At 43.3% G+C, this 18,596-nt stretch overlaps 1 protein-coding gene across 1 annotated transcript in view; it reads right to left on the reverse strand.

Annotated features, from left to right (window-relative positions):
• Window positions 1–18,596, reverse strand: part of AFF2 (ALF transcription elongation factor 2) — a 543,144-nt gene that overhangs the window by 82,698 nt on the left and 441,850 nt on the right. Inside the window, exon 9 of the mRNA XM_023735455.1 lies at window positions 14,843–14,880. Within this exon, the coding sequence (XP_023591223.1) occupies window positions 14,843–14,880 (38 nt within the window). The remainder of the gene's footprint in view (window positions 1–14,842; window positions 14,881–18,596) is intronic.

Below are 18,596 nucleotides of genomic sequence, written 5' to 3' on the forward strand. Positions count from 1 at the left end.
CTCCAGCACTTCCCATACTTATTTGACTACTCTCCACCAAATGTGTGCACGTGCGCGCGCGCGCGCGCACACACACACACACACACGCTTGTTTTGTCTCCTGTATGACACCTAATAATAGCCTTCAAAACACTATCCATGGACCACACTTTGGGAAATGTTGACTTAGTTTGTCTGGCAGGTTGGCTGAAGGAAGAGAGAATCATAATCTTCACACTTCTGCTATCTCTGTACCTCACCTTGCTTTGAAGAATCTGAATCTTAAAAAATTGACTACAGATGTGCAACACTCAAGTCCCTAGAGCAGTGTTTGCTAAACTTTCCCACATAGGAAAGGGTTAGAATGGTATGCCGGGTGGATATGAGAGTGAGCATGATTTGAGCATGATTTCATCCAAACACTACAACTTTTGAGCAACCAGGATTTCTGTGCCAATGGCACAAAGAGAATGGGTCACAGAGTCTTCTGCAGTTTTCTAGAATCATCAAAGAAGGATTAAATTATGCATGGTCTTTTTCTTTAAGGCTATTCATTGTATCCTAATTCCTTAAAAAATTGTTCTCCTGTCGCTGCCCTGTGTCAGAAGTCATTGGATGGCAACTGTTTTTTGTTGTTTTTTTTTAACACTGCTTTCTACATTGTTTACATACAATAGCTGCTCTCTATATTGCTCCCTTAACCAAATTATTTTGATTAACCAGATCCCCTCTTTCCCCAGGCCTGTCAAATAACAAAGGCAGAATTATAACTTTATTTTTCAAATACAGCAATTTTGTTTTTATTATTCATTTGCTGTGTATTGTTCTCATTTTGGGGAATCTGGGACTTTTATTTGCGTGTGTATATATATTTGTATATATATTTATATATTTAATATATGTTTGTGTATTTGTGTGTATATATGGGTGTATGTATACACACACACATACATATACATGATTTTTGCAGCCATAAAAATTATTTCAGGGTTCAGATTTCAGAAAGCTTCACAATATGCTTTCACTTGAAAGACAAATCCAATTCGACATGAAGTTTCATTATGAAGAAACTGTTACATGTGATGACACTGGTTATTGAAAATTGAAATGAAGTGAGAGGAAGCTCACACCAATGTGTATGAGATTCTGCTTTCCTTGAATGACACAAAGAACTCAATATATCTAATCATCTCCGTTATGCCCACTGGGAACCGACTCCAGTGATATTGCAGAAGGTTGCTTCTTGATTTGCTGGAAACCCAAGGATTAAGCCATATGCTACTTTTATCTGTCGTTAAAAAGCTTTGTGTGACTACTGTATCCCGTGAATTATTTTTCTTTCTTTCTCTCGGTTAAAGTAAATAATAGTAATTATCCGGGCACAGAATTCATAAAGGAAGGGTACCCAATAGACAGTATGCGTCAACATTTTGGCTTTTACACTTGCTATGGGAATGGTTACAAACCTGGAAGTAGGCACCGGCGTATCATCTCTGATCAAGTTTTCTTGTGCTCGGAGGAGTGGCCTAAGTGAAGAGACTTTTGACAGGAACACGACAGGGGTATCCTCTCCCTCCTTCCTATCACAGGTTTGGCCTGAGAAGCTCAAGGGCTAGCTGCAGTATGGAATTTGATGAGCATTTCCTCTGCTCTGTTTTCCTCCCTTGTTCATAGAACTTGCCTCCTGGTTTTTCTCCCCAACTCTCGCGTCTTCACGAATCAAATCAGCTTTTGAGTGCCCTTCCTCCAGCCTCCAGAGTCAATGTCATTCCAAGGTCACCAGAGCCTCTTGATGGGTGGCTTCTCTATCAGCTTCCTCCCCTCTTTCCTCCCTCCTGGAGGTTCATTGTATTCGGTTTATAACATTCTCAGTTTCTGCTTGGTGGAGTTTGGGGTACATTTCTGAATTTGGGTCTCCTGGTTAGTTGTGCTGCGGTGTGCTGTCGAGATAACTCTGGCTTCTTTTTATAATTAAAAAAGCCAACAAGCAGGAAATGATTGATGGATGAGCCAAGCCTCCAAGGGTAGTGTGAGAGTGCCGCTACTCAGCATCGCCACCCTCTCCCCTCTGCCCTGTCTTCCACTCAGCATCTTCCAGAGTCCCAGATCATTATGCAAAAGAGTTTTAGGTTAAGAACTTGAAGTAAACACTACAGTGAGTCCTTCCACTACTAGGAAAACATTGAATGCATACGTTAGAAGCTACAACTTGATTACTGACCTGCTAGCCAACAAGTCCCCCAAACAGTTCCAAGTAAATTTCCCTAATGTGTCTAGTGTGTCTACCCTGCCTGAAGGGTTGCTAATGACTGTGCTGCCTGAATGAACAGAAAGATTGGACCCTCGAACAGTGCTGGCCTGGACAATGTGCCACTGGCACCGGAACCCAGTCCTTCCCCACGCAAAGATCCCCCTGGAGAACGTTCCTCAGCCAGAGGTGATTTTCCAATAAAATCAGCCTTGATTATCACCGGCATAGGAGCAATCCCCAAGGGAGGAGACCAGGCAATTCAGTTCTAGGAAATGCTGCACGAGGTAAAATTAACCTTGTAGCAGTATTGTTTCCTGAAACATGGTCTTGTGTTTTACTTTCTTTGGTACACATCAATATTGAGGGATTTTTTATTACCATCACTGAAATGTGACTAAAGGATTTCATTACATACATATTCATGGGAAGGACATGAAAACGAAAACAAACAAAATCACTAGTTTGGTTTTACTGCTCTGTAAAGATATCGCCTGGACCCTTCTGGCTAGAAATTTCCATGACTCTGTGTGTAAAGCCTTTCTTAACGGCCATCCCCCTTGGAGCTGTTCACTTTGGAACCATCTGACTTCTGGGACTATCGGCCAATGGGGAAAACTACGGGAGGCTTCTTCACACTCTCCTAAGTATGTATGGTGGGAAGGAGAAAGGGGATATCAACGCGTCTCAGACTCCCTGACTCTAAAGAAGAGAGCAAGTGTGCGTGTTTTGGCATTGGCTGCCATGTGTCTCAGTGGGCTAAATTCTGAGCGTCAAGATGGCCTTTCAAAAGTAGGAAATATAGCACATGTTGTCAGCTATTAATGACCTTTTTGTTTCCTTGCCCAGTGACAAAATTTGCCTTCTGTCATTCTTGAAAAATGCCTAATGACGTCAAATGCAACGGTCCATGCATACCCCCCACCCAGAGAAAGGCTGACATTTTTACTCCTGTGCCATCTTTTCAAAACCAACAGTGGCAACATATCCTGAATAGGAAAGTGGGTATAGACCAGAAGAATCATCTGCTGGGTAAAATTCTAGCTCTGTACAGACCATAAAACTAACTGTTTATAATGCCTCAGAGTAAAACCAATCCGGAATGGAGACTATTTTAAAAGAAAGCTTGGTTCTTTTCCAGGAAAAGTTAGTAATACACATGAGGGCTAAGAATGAGTTCAGCAATTGATCGTCCAAAGGGCAGTTCAAGATCAGATGTACTCTAAGACTAAACTCACAGCTTTGATGACGGTTGAACTTAAAAGTTGTATCCTTAGATGACTGCACTCATCCATTCATTCGTTCAACAAGTATTATTGAGCACTTACTCTATGCTGGGTACTGTTTGAGATGTTAAGGTTACAGCAGTGAATAAAACAAAGTTCTCACTCATATAGACCTTACATTCTTGTGGGCAGTGACATTCCAAAACTAGATAGACAGACAGATAAATAGATATAGATAGATCCAGTATGATAATAATTGCTTAAGAGAAAAATAAAGGAAGATAGAGGAGATGGGGAGTGTGCATGTTGGAGAGGTTGCTGTTTTGTGCAGAGTGGTGGTGGTCCAATGCTGTTGCTCTTGCTCAATGCATTTGTAAAATTCTCCTTCAGGGCAGTCAATATCCACATAAGAAAATCACCGTTATTTTAAAACAAGACCCCACTACTTGTCTTGATCGGCCACTTTTTCAACAGCCAATCACTCTGAGCCACTGTCTTGGACTATTTTTCAAAATTTATACCCACAGTCAAAGGTTCACCACCCATCACTACAGACCAGTAGAAGAACCTCATAGATAGTTTGGTGGTACTCTCCCAGAGGAGCTCCCAACAAGCTCTGCACCATAACAACATCGCTGCAGGAAGGGCCCAGCTGTGTTCTGCTCTGCCATTGTGGGGCAGCCCTCAATTGGGTGTTGATTTTAAAATACATGCCATATTTTCTAGTAATATCACATATGTAAACAGACGAGTCTGTAGTGTTTAGAAATAGCAGGTTCTCCTGTGTTCTTTAAACATCCTCCTCTACCATGTTGCTTCAATCATGTAAAATCTTTTTGGAAACACGTAGAGTTCAAATTACATATGCATACACATATATATGTGTAGAGAGTGTATACAAACATTTACACATATCTTGAAAGCCAGCTTGCTAACATATCTAATTTGCTTATCAAACTCTTTCATTGTGGCTTGAGTCAAGTTAAACTTTAACCTAGCCAGTGTTGGAAGTAACACACAACTCCAGCTAACGAGAGAAAGATGACTAAGGTGTATTTCTATGTGTAGGTGCCATTATTAGCAGATTCCTGGCGACCCACACTGCAGTGCTTGATAATACAGAGGTGGGTGAGTATGAATGAGCCACTTGGTTACTCTGGGCTTCCCCCATCAGGCTTCCATGAGGGTGTATAGTCATGCACACTCCCTGAAACTGCCCAACAAATCATCAAAAAGCCAAAACGGTTTCTAGAAGTGTTTTCCCCAACTACCTGAAATCCACTTGTGAGCATATGGTGCTGGAGGGAGGTGGAAGATAGTAAACATTGCAGGGGGTGGGCGGGAGCAGAGAAATTGGCACTGAGAAGAAGGCTTGAGAACGTCTCTAGCTATGGCTGCCTCTGCCTGCCCCGTCACAGCAACAACTCTGTCTTGAGTTAAATTACCATGAGACATGGGCATGTATTGATGTATAGAGTATATAAATGCACGTGCATATAAAAACTGGATTATAACGACATGTACTCTACCTCCATGCTGTAAATTCTACAAATGGAAACGTCTTCCTGCGGAAGAATGATTTACTTTTTTTTTTTTTTTTAATGTGGCTCCCTAGGTAACTGTTGTTGGTTTAGACAAAAGCTTTAATAAAGCAGAAACTATTTGTCTCCTATTGTATACCCTGGCCAAAGTGAGTCATTTCTATAGTTTTCAGCTCCCCCCGTCCTGCGCTCCCCACAACTAGTAGTCAAGTAAATAATAACTTATAACCCCGTTCCCGACTTGGAACACACTCTGTGGTCGACGGAGCACTGATTTACTGCTTGGGCCTGCATGTCGCTACCATGTATCACTTCCTTAGAAATAAAAATAGCCCTACTGTGCTTATGTTTGGGGCTGATAAAAATACATTCCGAAAGAATTTTTATGTCAGTGGAATGAATTTAGAAAACGAAGCTAGAATAATAGTGTTATGTGTCACATCTAAAGTACTATATCTCGGCGTAGCTGAAATGTTTGAGTAACGTGAAAGGAATGGCAGGAAAGGAAAATTTAGACAAAATATGGAAGAAACAATCCTGGGTTGATGAAGGCTAGGGGTACTTAGAGGAGCACTACAGGAGCTGAGATTTACAGAAAAGTCCGCTGAGAAGGATTAACCAGATATAATCAGAAAGGACTGGATATGTCTATTTCTTTGCAAAGGAGCCCTGGTTGTGCAACAGTTAAGTGCTCCATGGGAGAAAGACCTGGCAATTTGCTCCTGTAAAGATGACAGCCTTGGAAACCCTATGGGGCAGTTCTGCTCTGTCACATGGGGTTGCTATGAGTCGGAATCCACTCAACAGCACCCAACAACATTTCTTTGCAAATAGTTTAAAACCGGGTACTTTATAACCCCTTCCCAACTGTAACCTTTACCTTTCTAGAATAAAAGAATCCTCTCCAGTATTTTCCTAGTTTTGTCCACATCACATTGCTTTTTTCTTTTTTTTTTTTAATTGTTGTAGTTTAAGTGAAAGTTTACAATTCAAGTTAGTCTCTCATACAAAAATGTATACACACACTGCTATGTGACCTTAGTTGCTCTCCCCATACTGTGACAGCACACTCCTCCTTTCCACCCCTGATTTCCCATGTCCATTCAACCAACTCCTAACCCTCTCTGCCTTCTCATCTCACCTCCGGACAGAAGCTGCCCGTTTAGTCTCTCGTATCTACTTGAGCTAAGAGGCACACTCCTCACAAGTATCAATTTATGTCCCACAGTCCAGTGAAATCCCTGTCTGAAGAGTTGGCCTCGGAAATTGTTTTAGTTCTGGGCTGATAGAGAATCCAGGGGCCATGCTTTCCAGGGTTCCTCCAGTCTCAGTCAGACCATTAAGTCTGGTCTTCTTACTAGAATTTGAGTTCTGCACCCCACCTTTCTCCTGCTCCATCCGGGACTCTCTGTTGTGTTCCCTGTCAGGGCAGTCATTGGTGGTAGCAGGGCACCATCTAGTTCTTCTGGTCTCTGGCTGATGAAGTCTCTGGTTTATGTGGCCCTTTCTGTCTCTTGGGCTAATACTTTCCTTGTGTCTTTGGTGTTCTTCATTCTCCTTTAGTCCAGGTGGTTGGGACGAATTGATGCATCTTAGATGGCTGCTTGCAAGCTTTTAAGACCCCAGAAGCCACTCACCAAAGTAGGATGCAGAACACTTTCTTAATAAGCTTTGTTATGCCAATTGACCTAGATGTCCCCTGCAAACATTGCTTTCTTCTTAATGCCAAAGGGAGGCCCCAGCTCTCTGCCCTTGTCAGGGTGATGTGTGGCACACACAACTACTCTTTCCCATCATTTCTCTCCTGCAATGCACACATGGGGTATTTCCTGCTACTGCCTCTAACTACCAGACATTGGTCACAGCCCAGCATCTGCTTTCCTCTCCCAGTGCCTTTTGCAAGTGCTCTTCTGCTCTCTGGAACGATCTTACCCCTGCGTGTTCACCGGGGCCTCCTACTGAGACAGAGGGATCCCACTCCAAGCAGTCCCTTGCTCCCTCATCTGTGCCACACAGGGTGGTGGTGGTGTTAGCTGCTGTCTAGTTGGCCCCTGACTCATGGCGATCCCATGCACAACTGGATTGGACCATTGTGATCCATAGGGTTTTCACTAGCTGATTTTTGGAAGCAGATCACCAGGACTTTCTTCCTAGTCTGTCTTAGTCTGGATCTCCACTGAAACCTGTTCAGCATCATAACAACATGCAAGCCTTCACTGACAGACGGGTGGTGGCTGTGCATGAGGTGCATTGGCTGGGAATTGAACTTGGGTCTCCCGAACAGTAGGTGAGAATTAGAACCCATCTATTCTGCAGTATAATGGTGTGTCTGTTTCCCTACTAGACTCACCCGAGCCTGGCACATAGTAGGTGCACAATTTATCTTTGTTAAAAGAACACATGTTCAAGGTTTGCTTGAATTTCTTGAATGCCAGTTATGTGATTCTGAGTTGTCAACAATTTTTGGAAAGATCACCAAATGGGAATATTGAAATAAAATTTTAGGTATAATTTTTATGTATCAAAAAATTGAGCCGCCTTGTGTGAAGAAGTCAAACAATTGTCCATTCTTGTCTAAGCAGCATGTGCTAATAAGCACAGAGTTAGAAAGTAACATATGGATAAAGAGGTATTTTATGGATGTTGTTTAAAAAACAACTGAACTTCCTTTACAATGATTTGACTTGACATTTGCTGGCTTGCTTGAGGTCCCTCAGCATCACCAATAGATGCTTTCTGTTTCCCTCAGCATTATCAATAAATAGGTGCTTTCTGTTTCCATTTCATCCTCATGGTTGTGTTAATTGAGAGCTAAAGAGAAAAGGTTCCCATAAAGCTTTTGGAAAGATAAAAACAGACAAACAAACAAAACAGTTCTCATGAAGTTAACTCCCACTCATGGCGGCCCCACACATGTCAGAGTAGAACTGCGCTCCGTAGGGTTTCCAAAGGCTGAGTTTTCAGAAGTAGATCACTAGGACTTTCTTCTGAGGCACCTCTGGGTGGACTTGAACTGCCAACCTTTAGGTTAGCAGCCGGGCACCTTAACTGTTGACTTTTGTTTCGAGGTGCTTCTGGGTGGCCTCGAACCACCAACCTTTCAGTCTGCAACTGAGTGCTTAACTGTTTGCACCACCTCGAAGTTTTGAAGAAATTCTTATGGGTATAAAGTTAATATAATTAATGTTGGCATAATTGTTAAAGTGCCTGCACACTTGCCGATTCATTAAATTTTTACATGTTTGATTCTATGTTCTAAGAAAATAAACTACTATATAAAGTTAGAAAATATGACTTAAAAAACCACCAGCAACACATTGAGAGGTACTGAGAGTGGACACATGTGTGCTGAGATGGGAGGGAGCTGAGGCAAGGGTGCAAAGCGCAAAGACTTTTTCTGGAAGCTTGGCGGTCTCAGCTGTCTCATCTGAGACTGCCTAGAGTATGCAACTCTAATTCCAGATGAAAAGGAGAGTGTCCAGAAAGTTGTGAAAGTTTCATTAGTTGTGAGGATGTTTGCTGGAACCTTCTGCATCTGGTTGTAGCTATCTGGAGAACATAAAGAGCACAATTTATTTGATGCAGCTGTTTAGAGACAAGTTTTATTGCTATCTTTCCACGAGCTGCCCTTAAAATGGCCAGAGCCGGGTAGAGAGAGAGAGGGCTGTGGATGGAGCTTACGGGTCTGGATGCCCCATGAAGGGAGTGGGCCAGGCGTCTCACCCTCTGCCCAGTGAGGCTTACTGGGCACATCTGGGCTCCACGCATCTCATTCCAAGGGACCTACCCCTAAATGTCTCTTACCCTCAGTGGGCGCTGTGCCCCAGAACATTTGCAATTCATAAAACTAATTTAGTAGTGACAAGGTAAAAGAGACACATGAGCCATTTTATCGCTTCAGATGTGGGGGGATTTCTTTCCAGGGTTGACTTTGTAAATAATGTGCTTACTTTGAATACTCTTGTTAGCAACTGGGCGTAAGCTATGAAGGCATTGGTTCCTCAAAGTGGAGTCTCTGGGTGGTGCAAACGATTAACACACTCGGCTGCTAACTGAAAGGTTGGCAGTTCTCGTCCACCCAGAGGTGCCTCAGAAGAAAGGCCTGGCAATCTACTTTACAAAAATCAGTCATTGAAAATGCTACGGTTCTATTCTAACACACAGGGGGTGGCCATAAGTCAGAAGCAACTCCATGGCAACTGGTGTTCTGTTTTCTCAAACCACCTATGGAAGCAAGGCCTCCACACGGTCATTTGATTTCATAAGGATGTGAACATCCCATTCTGTGTTCGTGAAACATTCCCCCTACAGAATGAATGTCTTCTCTGGGCAAACAAGTTTGGGAAACCTTGGGTGAGGCAAAGTTGAACAGGCCTCTTTCTCTGGGACTTCCTTGAGCTTGTGACATGCTAGTGTGCACAGTGACAGTCCAGGAAAGGCATGTGAGCGTGGACGCCAAACCTCGCTGGTGACACAGCCTTGCCTTTTCCTCTGCAGACAATCCCACAAGACTAGCGTTTGGCAGAACACAGTTCAGAATCCCCTGACTTCTCCTTCGGCATGAACGCTCATGTCTCCACTGACTTTCCGTATGGCTGCAAGGTGCATGCATCCAAAAGCATCGCAAGAGACACAGACTCAAACTATACAATTATCTTTGGTCGTAAGGGGCCATTTAAACTCTGTCCAACATTCTCAGAGCCACATTTATATTCTATCTAACAGCTTTCTTTGAAACTCTAATGATGTGGCTTCTTTGCACTGTATATAAGGCCGAAATGATGGGGAAAGGCTTTATGTGCCTACGCATGTGTGTAGAGAAACACATACGTATTATGTATGCGATGTTTATCATGCACGCACATGCATGCATCTGCATCGGACTTTAACCAATCAGTTATTTTCCTAAAATAAGCCTAAGTATAAAATAGGCTTTCAAGCTCTGGCTTTCTTTCTGAGGTGGAAGAACCATATAAAACATCCCGCTCAGGCTTGTAGCAAGGTAAGGAGGTGTCCACTTTCATACCACAAGCTAGTGGCAGACACAGGATTAAAACCCAGGTCTCCCAACTCTTGGTTTATACTTAATAACGAGGGGATTGATTGATGATTTACATTCAGTACTAAGTCAGAGCTCCTCAGTGCTGTTTGACTCTACCAAGGCAATCGTCTTCATCTGGATAAACCCTGAGGGCCCTAAGTCACCACTGATTCTCAGCCCCGGTTTCCAACCTGACCTTTCGCTGTCTGCACAAGGCCAGGCAGCCTGGGCTCCTCGTCTCCCCCTGCCACCTTGGCACTAGTCCTTCAAACCAGCAGGCCTGAAAGTCCTGGTGCAAATGCCTCCTCCTTCGCATACCTTCCCCGGTAATGCTGGCTAGTCAGACTTTATCTGCCCCCACTTAACAAACATATCTCTCCCTGTCTTGTATACAGTTACTTACAAACCGATTCTGTCTCTCCTAGTGGACTCTAAACTCCTCGAGGGTAAGGCCTGTGTCAGGTTTATTTTTAATTCCCTCAGCATCTAACACAGTTCCCAGAATGCTGCAGATCCTCCATAAATATTCATCGCATGACTAAATGAATAATACACCAACATCATGGGCAGGGAAATCTTTGGGGCTATTTGTCATTTTTCGGTAATGAAACTACCATATCTATGAGATGGATCAGCTCCTAAATAAAGCTGTACTTTCCTAAGCAGAGTGGATCCCGATCCTAGTGTGTGCAAGACAACAACCTCCTTGTCAAAGTGGAAAAGCAAGGAAGAATTTTATGCTTGGCAATTGTGCTGGCTCGCTCTCTCTTTTTCCCTCTCTCTCTCTTTTGGTAACAGATGTCAACCTCGGTTAGATTCAAGTCAACTGATTAGTGCATGGCTTTTAGCCAAAAGCCATTCACATTTGCAGAAGTGTCCTCTCACATATGTCTTAATAACAGAAATGTGTTTTTTTTTTAAATGTATGTGATAAGTCCCATATGGTAGGAGAAATCTGTACATCTCTCAGCCCCTGTTGTCACAATGAGAGCTTGGAGATGGTTGCTGCGCACATTTAACATACAAGGGAAAGTCTCTTTGATGCATTAAAGAGCCAGAGTCTCAATGTCCATACCGAGCTTTAGATACCGGCGTGGTTCCTCTATACTGAGAGCTACACCAGGAATCTCTTGTCCTGATCACTGATCTTAAGACCTTTCCATTTTGATTCTTACCCTCAGCGATAATATTTCAAGTTGCAGGGTAAAAGCATCAGTGTATCCAGGTACATTATGTCCTTACATCCACTAAACATATATGTAATTCCTTCTTTATATGGAGCATAATTAATGTGCGCCACAGTCTCCCTATGGCGATGAAAGAAGCTTACAACCATGAAGGTATTAAAAGTAAATTGAACAAGTGGTTGAGAAAAGGGGAGAGGCAGGCGAACTTTTAGAGAGGAAAACAGACGAACTGAATGAGTATTGTGACTCATTTACCGTCACCCCAGCTGAAAGGTGACTTAGCCTTAGTGAGATCTTGGGAAGGAACAGAATTTTAGCAAATACATATACCCTTTGCAATACAGCCATCTACACACAGCTTGGAAGACCAGCATAGGGTTCTGGAAATGTGTTCGTTGTTGATGCTACAACCACAGAGCAGGAGTCAGGAGGTTTCTGAGGGGCCACTTTCCTATCAATGGATTTTATATTCATAACAATTTTCAAAAGGGAGTGAATTAAGGGTGAGCCTCTTTGCGCTGAGTGAGAATCAGGGAGTACATCAACCCAGAACGTCCTGAACACACGATAAGGGCTCAGGAAATACCTACTTACTTCTTAAAGGCCAGAAAGAGAGCGGATTGATAGTTTAACCTTCAGCTGTCATGAAAAAGCTTCCATCTGTGCCTTTTTCTACCTGATCCACGACAGCAGGGGTCAGCACACTTTTTCTATAAGTGGCCAAACAGTAAACATTTCTGGCTTTGCAGTCCATCAGATCTCCGGTGCCACGACTCAGCCCTGCCATCACAGCACAGAAGCAACCACAGACAATATTTAAATGAATGAGCATGACTGTGTTCCAATAAAACTTTATTTATGGACACTGAAATTTGAATTTCATGCAATTTTCACATGTCACAGAGCATTATTCTTTTGGTTTTTTCAACTATTGAAAAATGATTGGAATTGGCCTGCGGGTGGGACTTTCCCAACCTCTGCACCAGCCGTTACATCAAATTACAGGGATGCTCATCTTCACCCACCTGTGTTCAAACTTCAGTTATAAATGATGCCACCGAACCGCTACTTTTCTAGCAAGACCGTACACACTTTTCATTGTATGCTCAAAAAAACAATCAGATGTTAATTCTTGCCCACGAGATTAAACTAGTAACTGGTCACAGGCGAAGCAAACAGAACAAACCAGAGAAATGGGGAACATTTTAAATGTGGCATGAGTCAAGGAGAATAGAGACTGGACGACCTGGTCAGTTACATAACACACTCGCCCTTCCGATCTGATGGCCACCCTCACTAGAGTGTCCCCCTGGCTCTGGTGGTGCCATCAGCCTCATTAAGCCTCCAGGCCAGGTTCTGGAAGGATTGTTTTCTGGGATGTGTCCGACGTGTTTACTTGTTCATTCATTCAGAAAACACGTATCGAGCCCTTACTCTACACACTGTGTGTAACTGAAATTCTCCGGCAGACATCAGAAACTGCCAAAGGACCGTTATATCTGAAACTTTTAAAAAATCCGATTTTGTTCTGCTGTCAGTCAATGTAATTGAACCAAGCTCTGGAGTTTCTGTTCATGAGCCAAGGTCTTAAGGAGGCCGCTCTTCTTAAAGTGCCCATATGGTTGTGGCTGGGCAAGTGAGTTTGATATCATGAGCTCAAATGCAACAGGACATCCAAACCCACGCTGAGCACAATATCTTGTTTAATTAGAAGACAATCCTAAATACCTACCAGCTGGATGCAAGTTAGGTTTATTACTAAGCAGATTTTCAAATATATTTTAAAATAAAAAGCTCCATATTCTATTACTAATCCCTCGGATCTGCTAGTTTGCCTGATTTGTCTTTATACTATTCCTTCAATCTCTAGACATCAGCTGGAGTCGGCACTGCAAATCAACAAGAGCTCATAAAAATATAATTATTTGTATAGTCAAATCGTCACAAGGAGCGAAGAGAAAACTGGTCCAGCTTCCAGGCCATCACAGTACAATTGAGGGCAGTGAGCTGTCCTATGCATGCAAAGATGGCTCTGGGGGCTCACTTCCTATCATGGGACTCAAACACGGAGATGTCTGCCCCGCTGAGGGCCCTCGTGCCACCCGTTGTGACCTGGGGTGCACATCTGCACACAGGCTGACTAGAGGGAGGGGTGCCCTCGGACCGTGTGAAAGGTCACTAATGGACCACCCAGGGACTGAAGCTGGGCCTTGGCCTCATTAGCACCATCCTCTAATCCATGGAGCTGCCGGCCACAGGCTCACAAGAGGGAAGCCTTCAGGGCAGACGTAAAATAAATCAGCCTACAGAGAAGATTTCAATCCCGACCGAACCACAGCACAGAAAATCAGCTACTTAATACTTCCATAGGACTACTACGGCATCATACATCTGCAGAATATGGGAGTCCCCCTAGAGGCCCACAGAAGCCTGACAGGAATATTCTATGGCCTAAGAAAAATTAAATTTTCCAAAGAAAATACACCAAACCTTTTGGAAAAAGGAACTAGGGCTTGGATTAATGGCATGCTAAACACTACCCTGGTGGCCTGGCAAAGTTAATTCTTTTACAGAGCACAAGCAACCATCTTGCCATTGGCATTAGCTGACACATTCTCCCAGAAACTACTAAAAATCAATGCATCCCCCCATGTCTGTATTTGGTACCAACTTGAATGGAAGTCGGCTGCCGTGAACGAACGTAGTTCCTCCCGTTGCCATCTAGTGGATTCCGACTCATAGCAAAACCCTATAAGACAGAGTAGAACTGCCTCATAGAGCTTCCAAGGCTATACTCTTCACAGAAGCAGACTACCACATCTTTCTCCTGCAGAGCAGCTGGTGGGTTCGAACCGCCGACCTTTCAGTTAGCGGCCAAGCTATTATCAGGCAGTTCCTCCCTTGCCACAAGGCTGGCTGGACTAGTATGCATGGTAATGCTGCAATCAGATGTCACCATCCCAAATGACAAGACAGACATCCTTCTTAATTTGAAAGCCACCCGTCTGGAAGAGACAGGATGTCTATATTTAAAAGAGTGGTGTTCAGCTTGTTTATAATTTAATGGTGTTCCACAAAATACCTTAGAAATAGCTCTCTGTTAGCTAGGAAAACCTTTAGTTAAATATATTTTTACGAGCTTTTCATTAACAGAGTAGCAAGGCCTTGATGCTGAGGTGCCAAACCTCCCCATGTGGCTAGAAATCACTCAGCACACTTTTAGCCATTTACGTCTCTGTCATAGGCCCAAGGTTTGCAATTAAAAATGTCATCTTTTTAGCATGTGCAAAATCCAAAGGCTTGAAGTACTATGCATTGAATATGATTATAATAGTATTTGGCAGCTATTCATGGGTGGTGCATATTAATTTATGTAAACTGGGCACAACTTGGGGCATTTCCTCACCAGGGACACAGGGACAAATCAAAGCTGGTCCCTGCTCATTGGAGGGGCTTTTTGGCTTGTTTGTGTTTTTTCTCTTTTAATCATCATGAACAGAGATGAACTCAAAACCCAAGGTTTCTTTTATGACCTTATTATTATGATTTTTTCTATTTTACATGCATGCATGGAGTCCATTAAAATTAAAAGTTCCAACTAATAAAAAAAATAAACTTACTTTATAGTATTATTCTTAGGCTTTGCCTTTTCAACAGCCTGTAAACAGAAGAAGAAGAAAAAAAAAAAAAACTCAATTAGACAACATTAGCAGACATAATCTTGGCGACTAGTTACCAGAACAATAAGCCATGTAAAATGTTCTTCAGAAACACGAGGAGCTAAGCGAAGTAGGCTACTGGAGATAAGCAGAGCAGAGACTCAGAAAGCAATTTTCCTCTCCCGGGGAATGTGGTTACCTGTCCACGTGAGGCTTCCACAGCCGGCAGGCTTCGTCAGGGCTGCTTGGGAAGTTCAGCAAGAGCCCAGCTCTTCAGGACGCAGTTCGGGCCTCCTCCCCTCGCCTTATCTTACCCCCGAGTGGGCTTGATACGGTTGTAATGGCAGAGTGGGCAGGCAGCTGTGGAAGGAGCAGTCACAGGCATAGCCTGGACTTCTAGATTGGTGGTAGGGCACCATCCCTCCTAACATCACTATTGACACCTGGCCGGACCTGCACAGGGATAGAAAGGCCAAAGTGTCCATTTCCAAAATCACTTTTCTTAGCCGACACCACAAAAGGGCAAAGGCTGACCGAATGCTCAGATCAATTTCCTCCTGTGAAACCTTTAAGAAAACACACCAAATCATCGAAATGAGGAACTCTTTGGTCCTCTCGGCCTGCGTCACCTTAGCCAGGGAGCCTGGTTCCAGTTTATTGCTGAATCCATTGATCTGTGTTCAGTCCATTTATCATTCATGAAAAGAGCTCGCGATCTTCACAGTATATTGGAAGAAACAACGCAGATCATCTGTCAACAGCCCTCTTATTTCTGTTTCTCTCTCCACAGGGATTTCATCTCCTTCGATTCTTCTGGAATTAAAATGTTGCTAAGCAACACAGCCGGGGACGCTGATGGCAGAATGGCTACAGTCTATCAAACTGTTTAAGCACCTGGAGGGTTTTAGTGATGATTTTTTTTTTATACTTCTGTAGCATAATTATGTAATCAGAACCAAACTTGTAATTCCTAGACTTTTTCAGGCTATAGAAATCACATTTAATACAGAGTGTGTTGAAGCACCAGTTTGACAACCTCAGGGTTGTTCAGACCTCTTCAAAAGTATCTATTTGGGCACCTTTATATTTGTGAATCCTGGAGGTGGGAAAAGGCTAAGGAGAAGAACAGAATACTGCTGTCAATTAGAATGCAGAAGCAACAGCTTGTAACAGAGACAGCATATAATCTGACATTGGACTTGACATTGCAGGTGACCAATGAATAAACACTCTGAACCCTTTGATGCATAACAACAACTCAATGCACTTCCAAAGAAACTTTTCTTTCTTTTTTTTTTTTTAAATAAATGAATCACTTCCCAAGTTTAGACATTAGGGTTGGAAATCGAAGTCCTTCTGGTTCATGAAGCCTCAGGTTCTGTTGCTAGATAAATACCCATTAATATTTGGGCACTTGCTTTGACTCGGTAGGCAAAAATCATTTTCTCACCATCCGTGCCTGAGGTTGATTTTGGCAAGTGCTAGGATGGTAAGAAAACCAGGGAATGAGGTAACAGGTTAAAATGATAAAACAAGAAATACATGTCTTGCTGGCCCAATTAACTCTCACACGTATCAAGGAGGTGGAAGGCTGTCCCAGTGCAGGCCATGTAGAAGGTGCCGGCACTGATCATACTGTGAATTCTGCCAAATCAATGAACAAAGGAAGTGGCGGATGCAAGGAATGGGGGCTAGACTTCAACCTTTACTACAGTAGTGGTACCCAGTCTGCGCACACATCTATGCACATCTGCCCTTGTTACAGATTGAACTGTGCCCCCGCCACCACCCGAAACAAAGATATGTTGAAGTCCTGTGAATGTGACTTTGTTTGGAAATAGGGGTTTTGAAGATGTTATCAGTTAGGTTCACATGATGTCATGCTGGAGTAGGGTGGGTTCCAATACCATCTCAGTGGTGTCCTTATAAAAGAGAAGAGGCACAGAGGGAAGATGGCCACATAACCCCTGAGTAATGCTGCCACAAGTCAAGGAAATGCCTGGGTCTACCAGAAGCCGGGAGAGACAAAACAGGATCTTCCCCTAGAACCTTTGGAGAGAGCATGGCCCTGCTGACGTATGAGAAGTTCTGGACTTCTAGTCTCCAGAACTGTGAGAGGATAAATTTCTGGCGCTTTCAGCCACCTACTTTGTGGTACAGTACTTTGTTACGGTAGCCACAGGAAGCTCAGATAGCCCCTTTAACTACCTTTGCTCCCCCCACCCTGGCTGGTTTGGAACAGACAGGTGGTGGATGAAGACACGCTACTGTGCAAATGACATGAATTGACCTTTTTCAATCTCTTAGAATTCCAACAAGTCTGTTCTAGAAGACTTGGGTTATCGTAAAGTAATGGGCACTGTGTCGAAGTGGTTTCCAGCCCCTTCCAAAGCCTGCTGGATGGGCTATATGAGCAGGCCATTCACTGGCGGAAGACATGGGGGGGGAGACATCAAAGTGACACTGCTTAACCTAGCTTTGCTTCAGAGACACGGCTTTTGAAAATATCTTCTCTTTTCAGTGCTTCAGGACTGTCAATTAGACCCAGCCTTTCTTCTCTGATCAGAAGGACCAGAATCATGTTGAAGCCAGTTTCTTTGAAATGTATGTCTTTTAGACCATTACAGGAAAATAAATTTATTCACATTAATTTTTTTTTCCCGGTTGCTTGCTGTTGACTGGAAATGTCTCCATGGAGAGGTTCTCTTCTCTTTGGAAATTAACTGGGGAGCATCATGGAGTCCCAAGAGCTCTAGTCACATGTGTTCATGCTATCCTCCTGTGTGCGCATCACCCGTGATTTCTGAACTGAATGGTCGCAGGGAGTCTCTGCCAGATGGGAGACACAGCTCACCACTTGAATGTATCACTTTCGCTGTAATTTTGAGACCAGCTAGGGACAGAAAAGGCCTTAAACGACAAGTTATTTCAGTTAAAAATTTTTTCTAGAAGAAGAATGGTGCAAAAGTTGTTAGCTTCCTCCTTAACTGTCCGCTTCTAGCTGTCTTTCAGATCAGCCAATCAAAACTAGAATCCTGGGCACACGCAGTAAGAGACCAAGTTGACTGTCAGATAGCCTCATCCCGTAAGTATTGCCTAGGAACCGAAATCACCGGACATACGTCATCAAGCGGTGACCGAGCCCATTTCCGAAGCGAGAAGTCCGTCAGCCACTTGCGTGCCAAATCCTACCCCAACCTGTTTTTGAATATGTATAAAGTTAACGGATATGTATGACTTCCCCTTTCCTGCGTGGTACAAAACTGCCCCCCCTCCCAGCCCTTTGTTAGAGAGAGAGAGAGAGAGAGAGAGAGAGAGAGAGAGAGAGAGAGAGAAGGGGGGGGAGAGAGAGAGAGAGAGAGAGCTTTCGGGGAGGATCCCCCTCTCCCCGAAATAACAAACTATGCCTTGCTTTAAATCCACTTGACTCTTAGTTATTCTCGACGAGAGTATGAGGGGCGAACCCATTGCGTTCGGTAATAATTTGACTGTTTTAGGCATGCTATGAGGAATGATTACATTAGTGTTTTCGGAAGAAAATTGTTTAAGTGAATTATTAGGGTGCAAATTATATGTACCCTTAAGGTATGAGAATGAGTCTACAAAACATACAAGGCGGAAATTCATCTTTTGAAATGATGAGAGTTGAGACAATCCCAAGTGCTGGATGCATGCGCCAGCATGGGAGACATGCTGGGAAAGGAAGGAAATAAAA

This window comes from Trichechus manatus, unplaced genomic scaffold, assembly GCF_000243295.1.
Source record: "Trichechus manatus latirostris isolate Lorelei unplaced genomic scaffold, TriManLat1.0 scaffold00079, whole genome shotgun sequence".
NCBI lineage: Eukaryota > Metazoa > Chordata > Mammalia > Sirenia > Trichechidae > Trichechus > Trichechus manatus.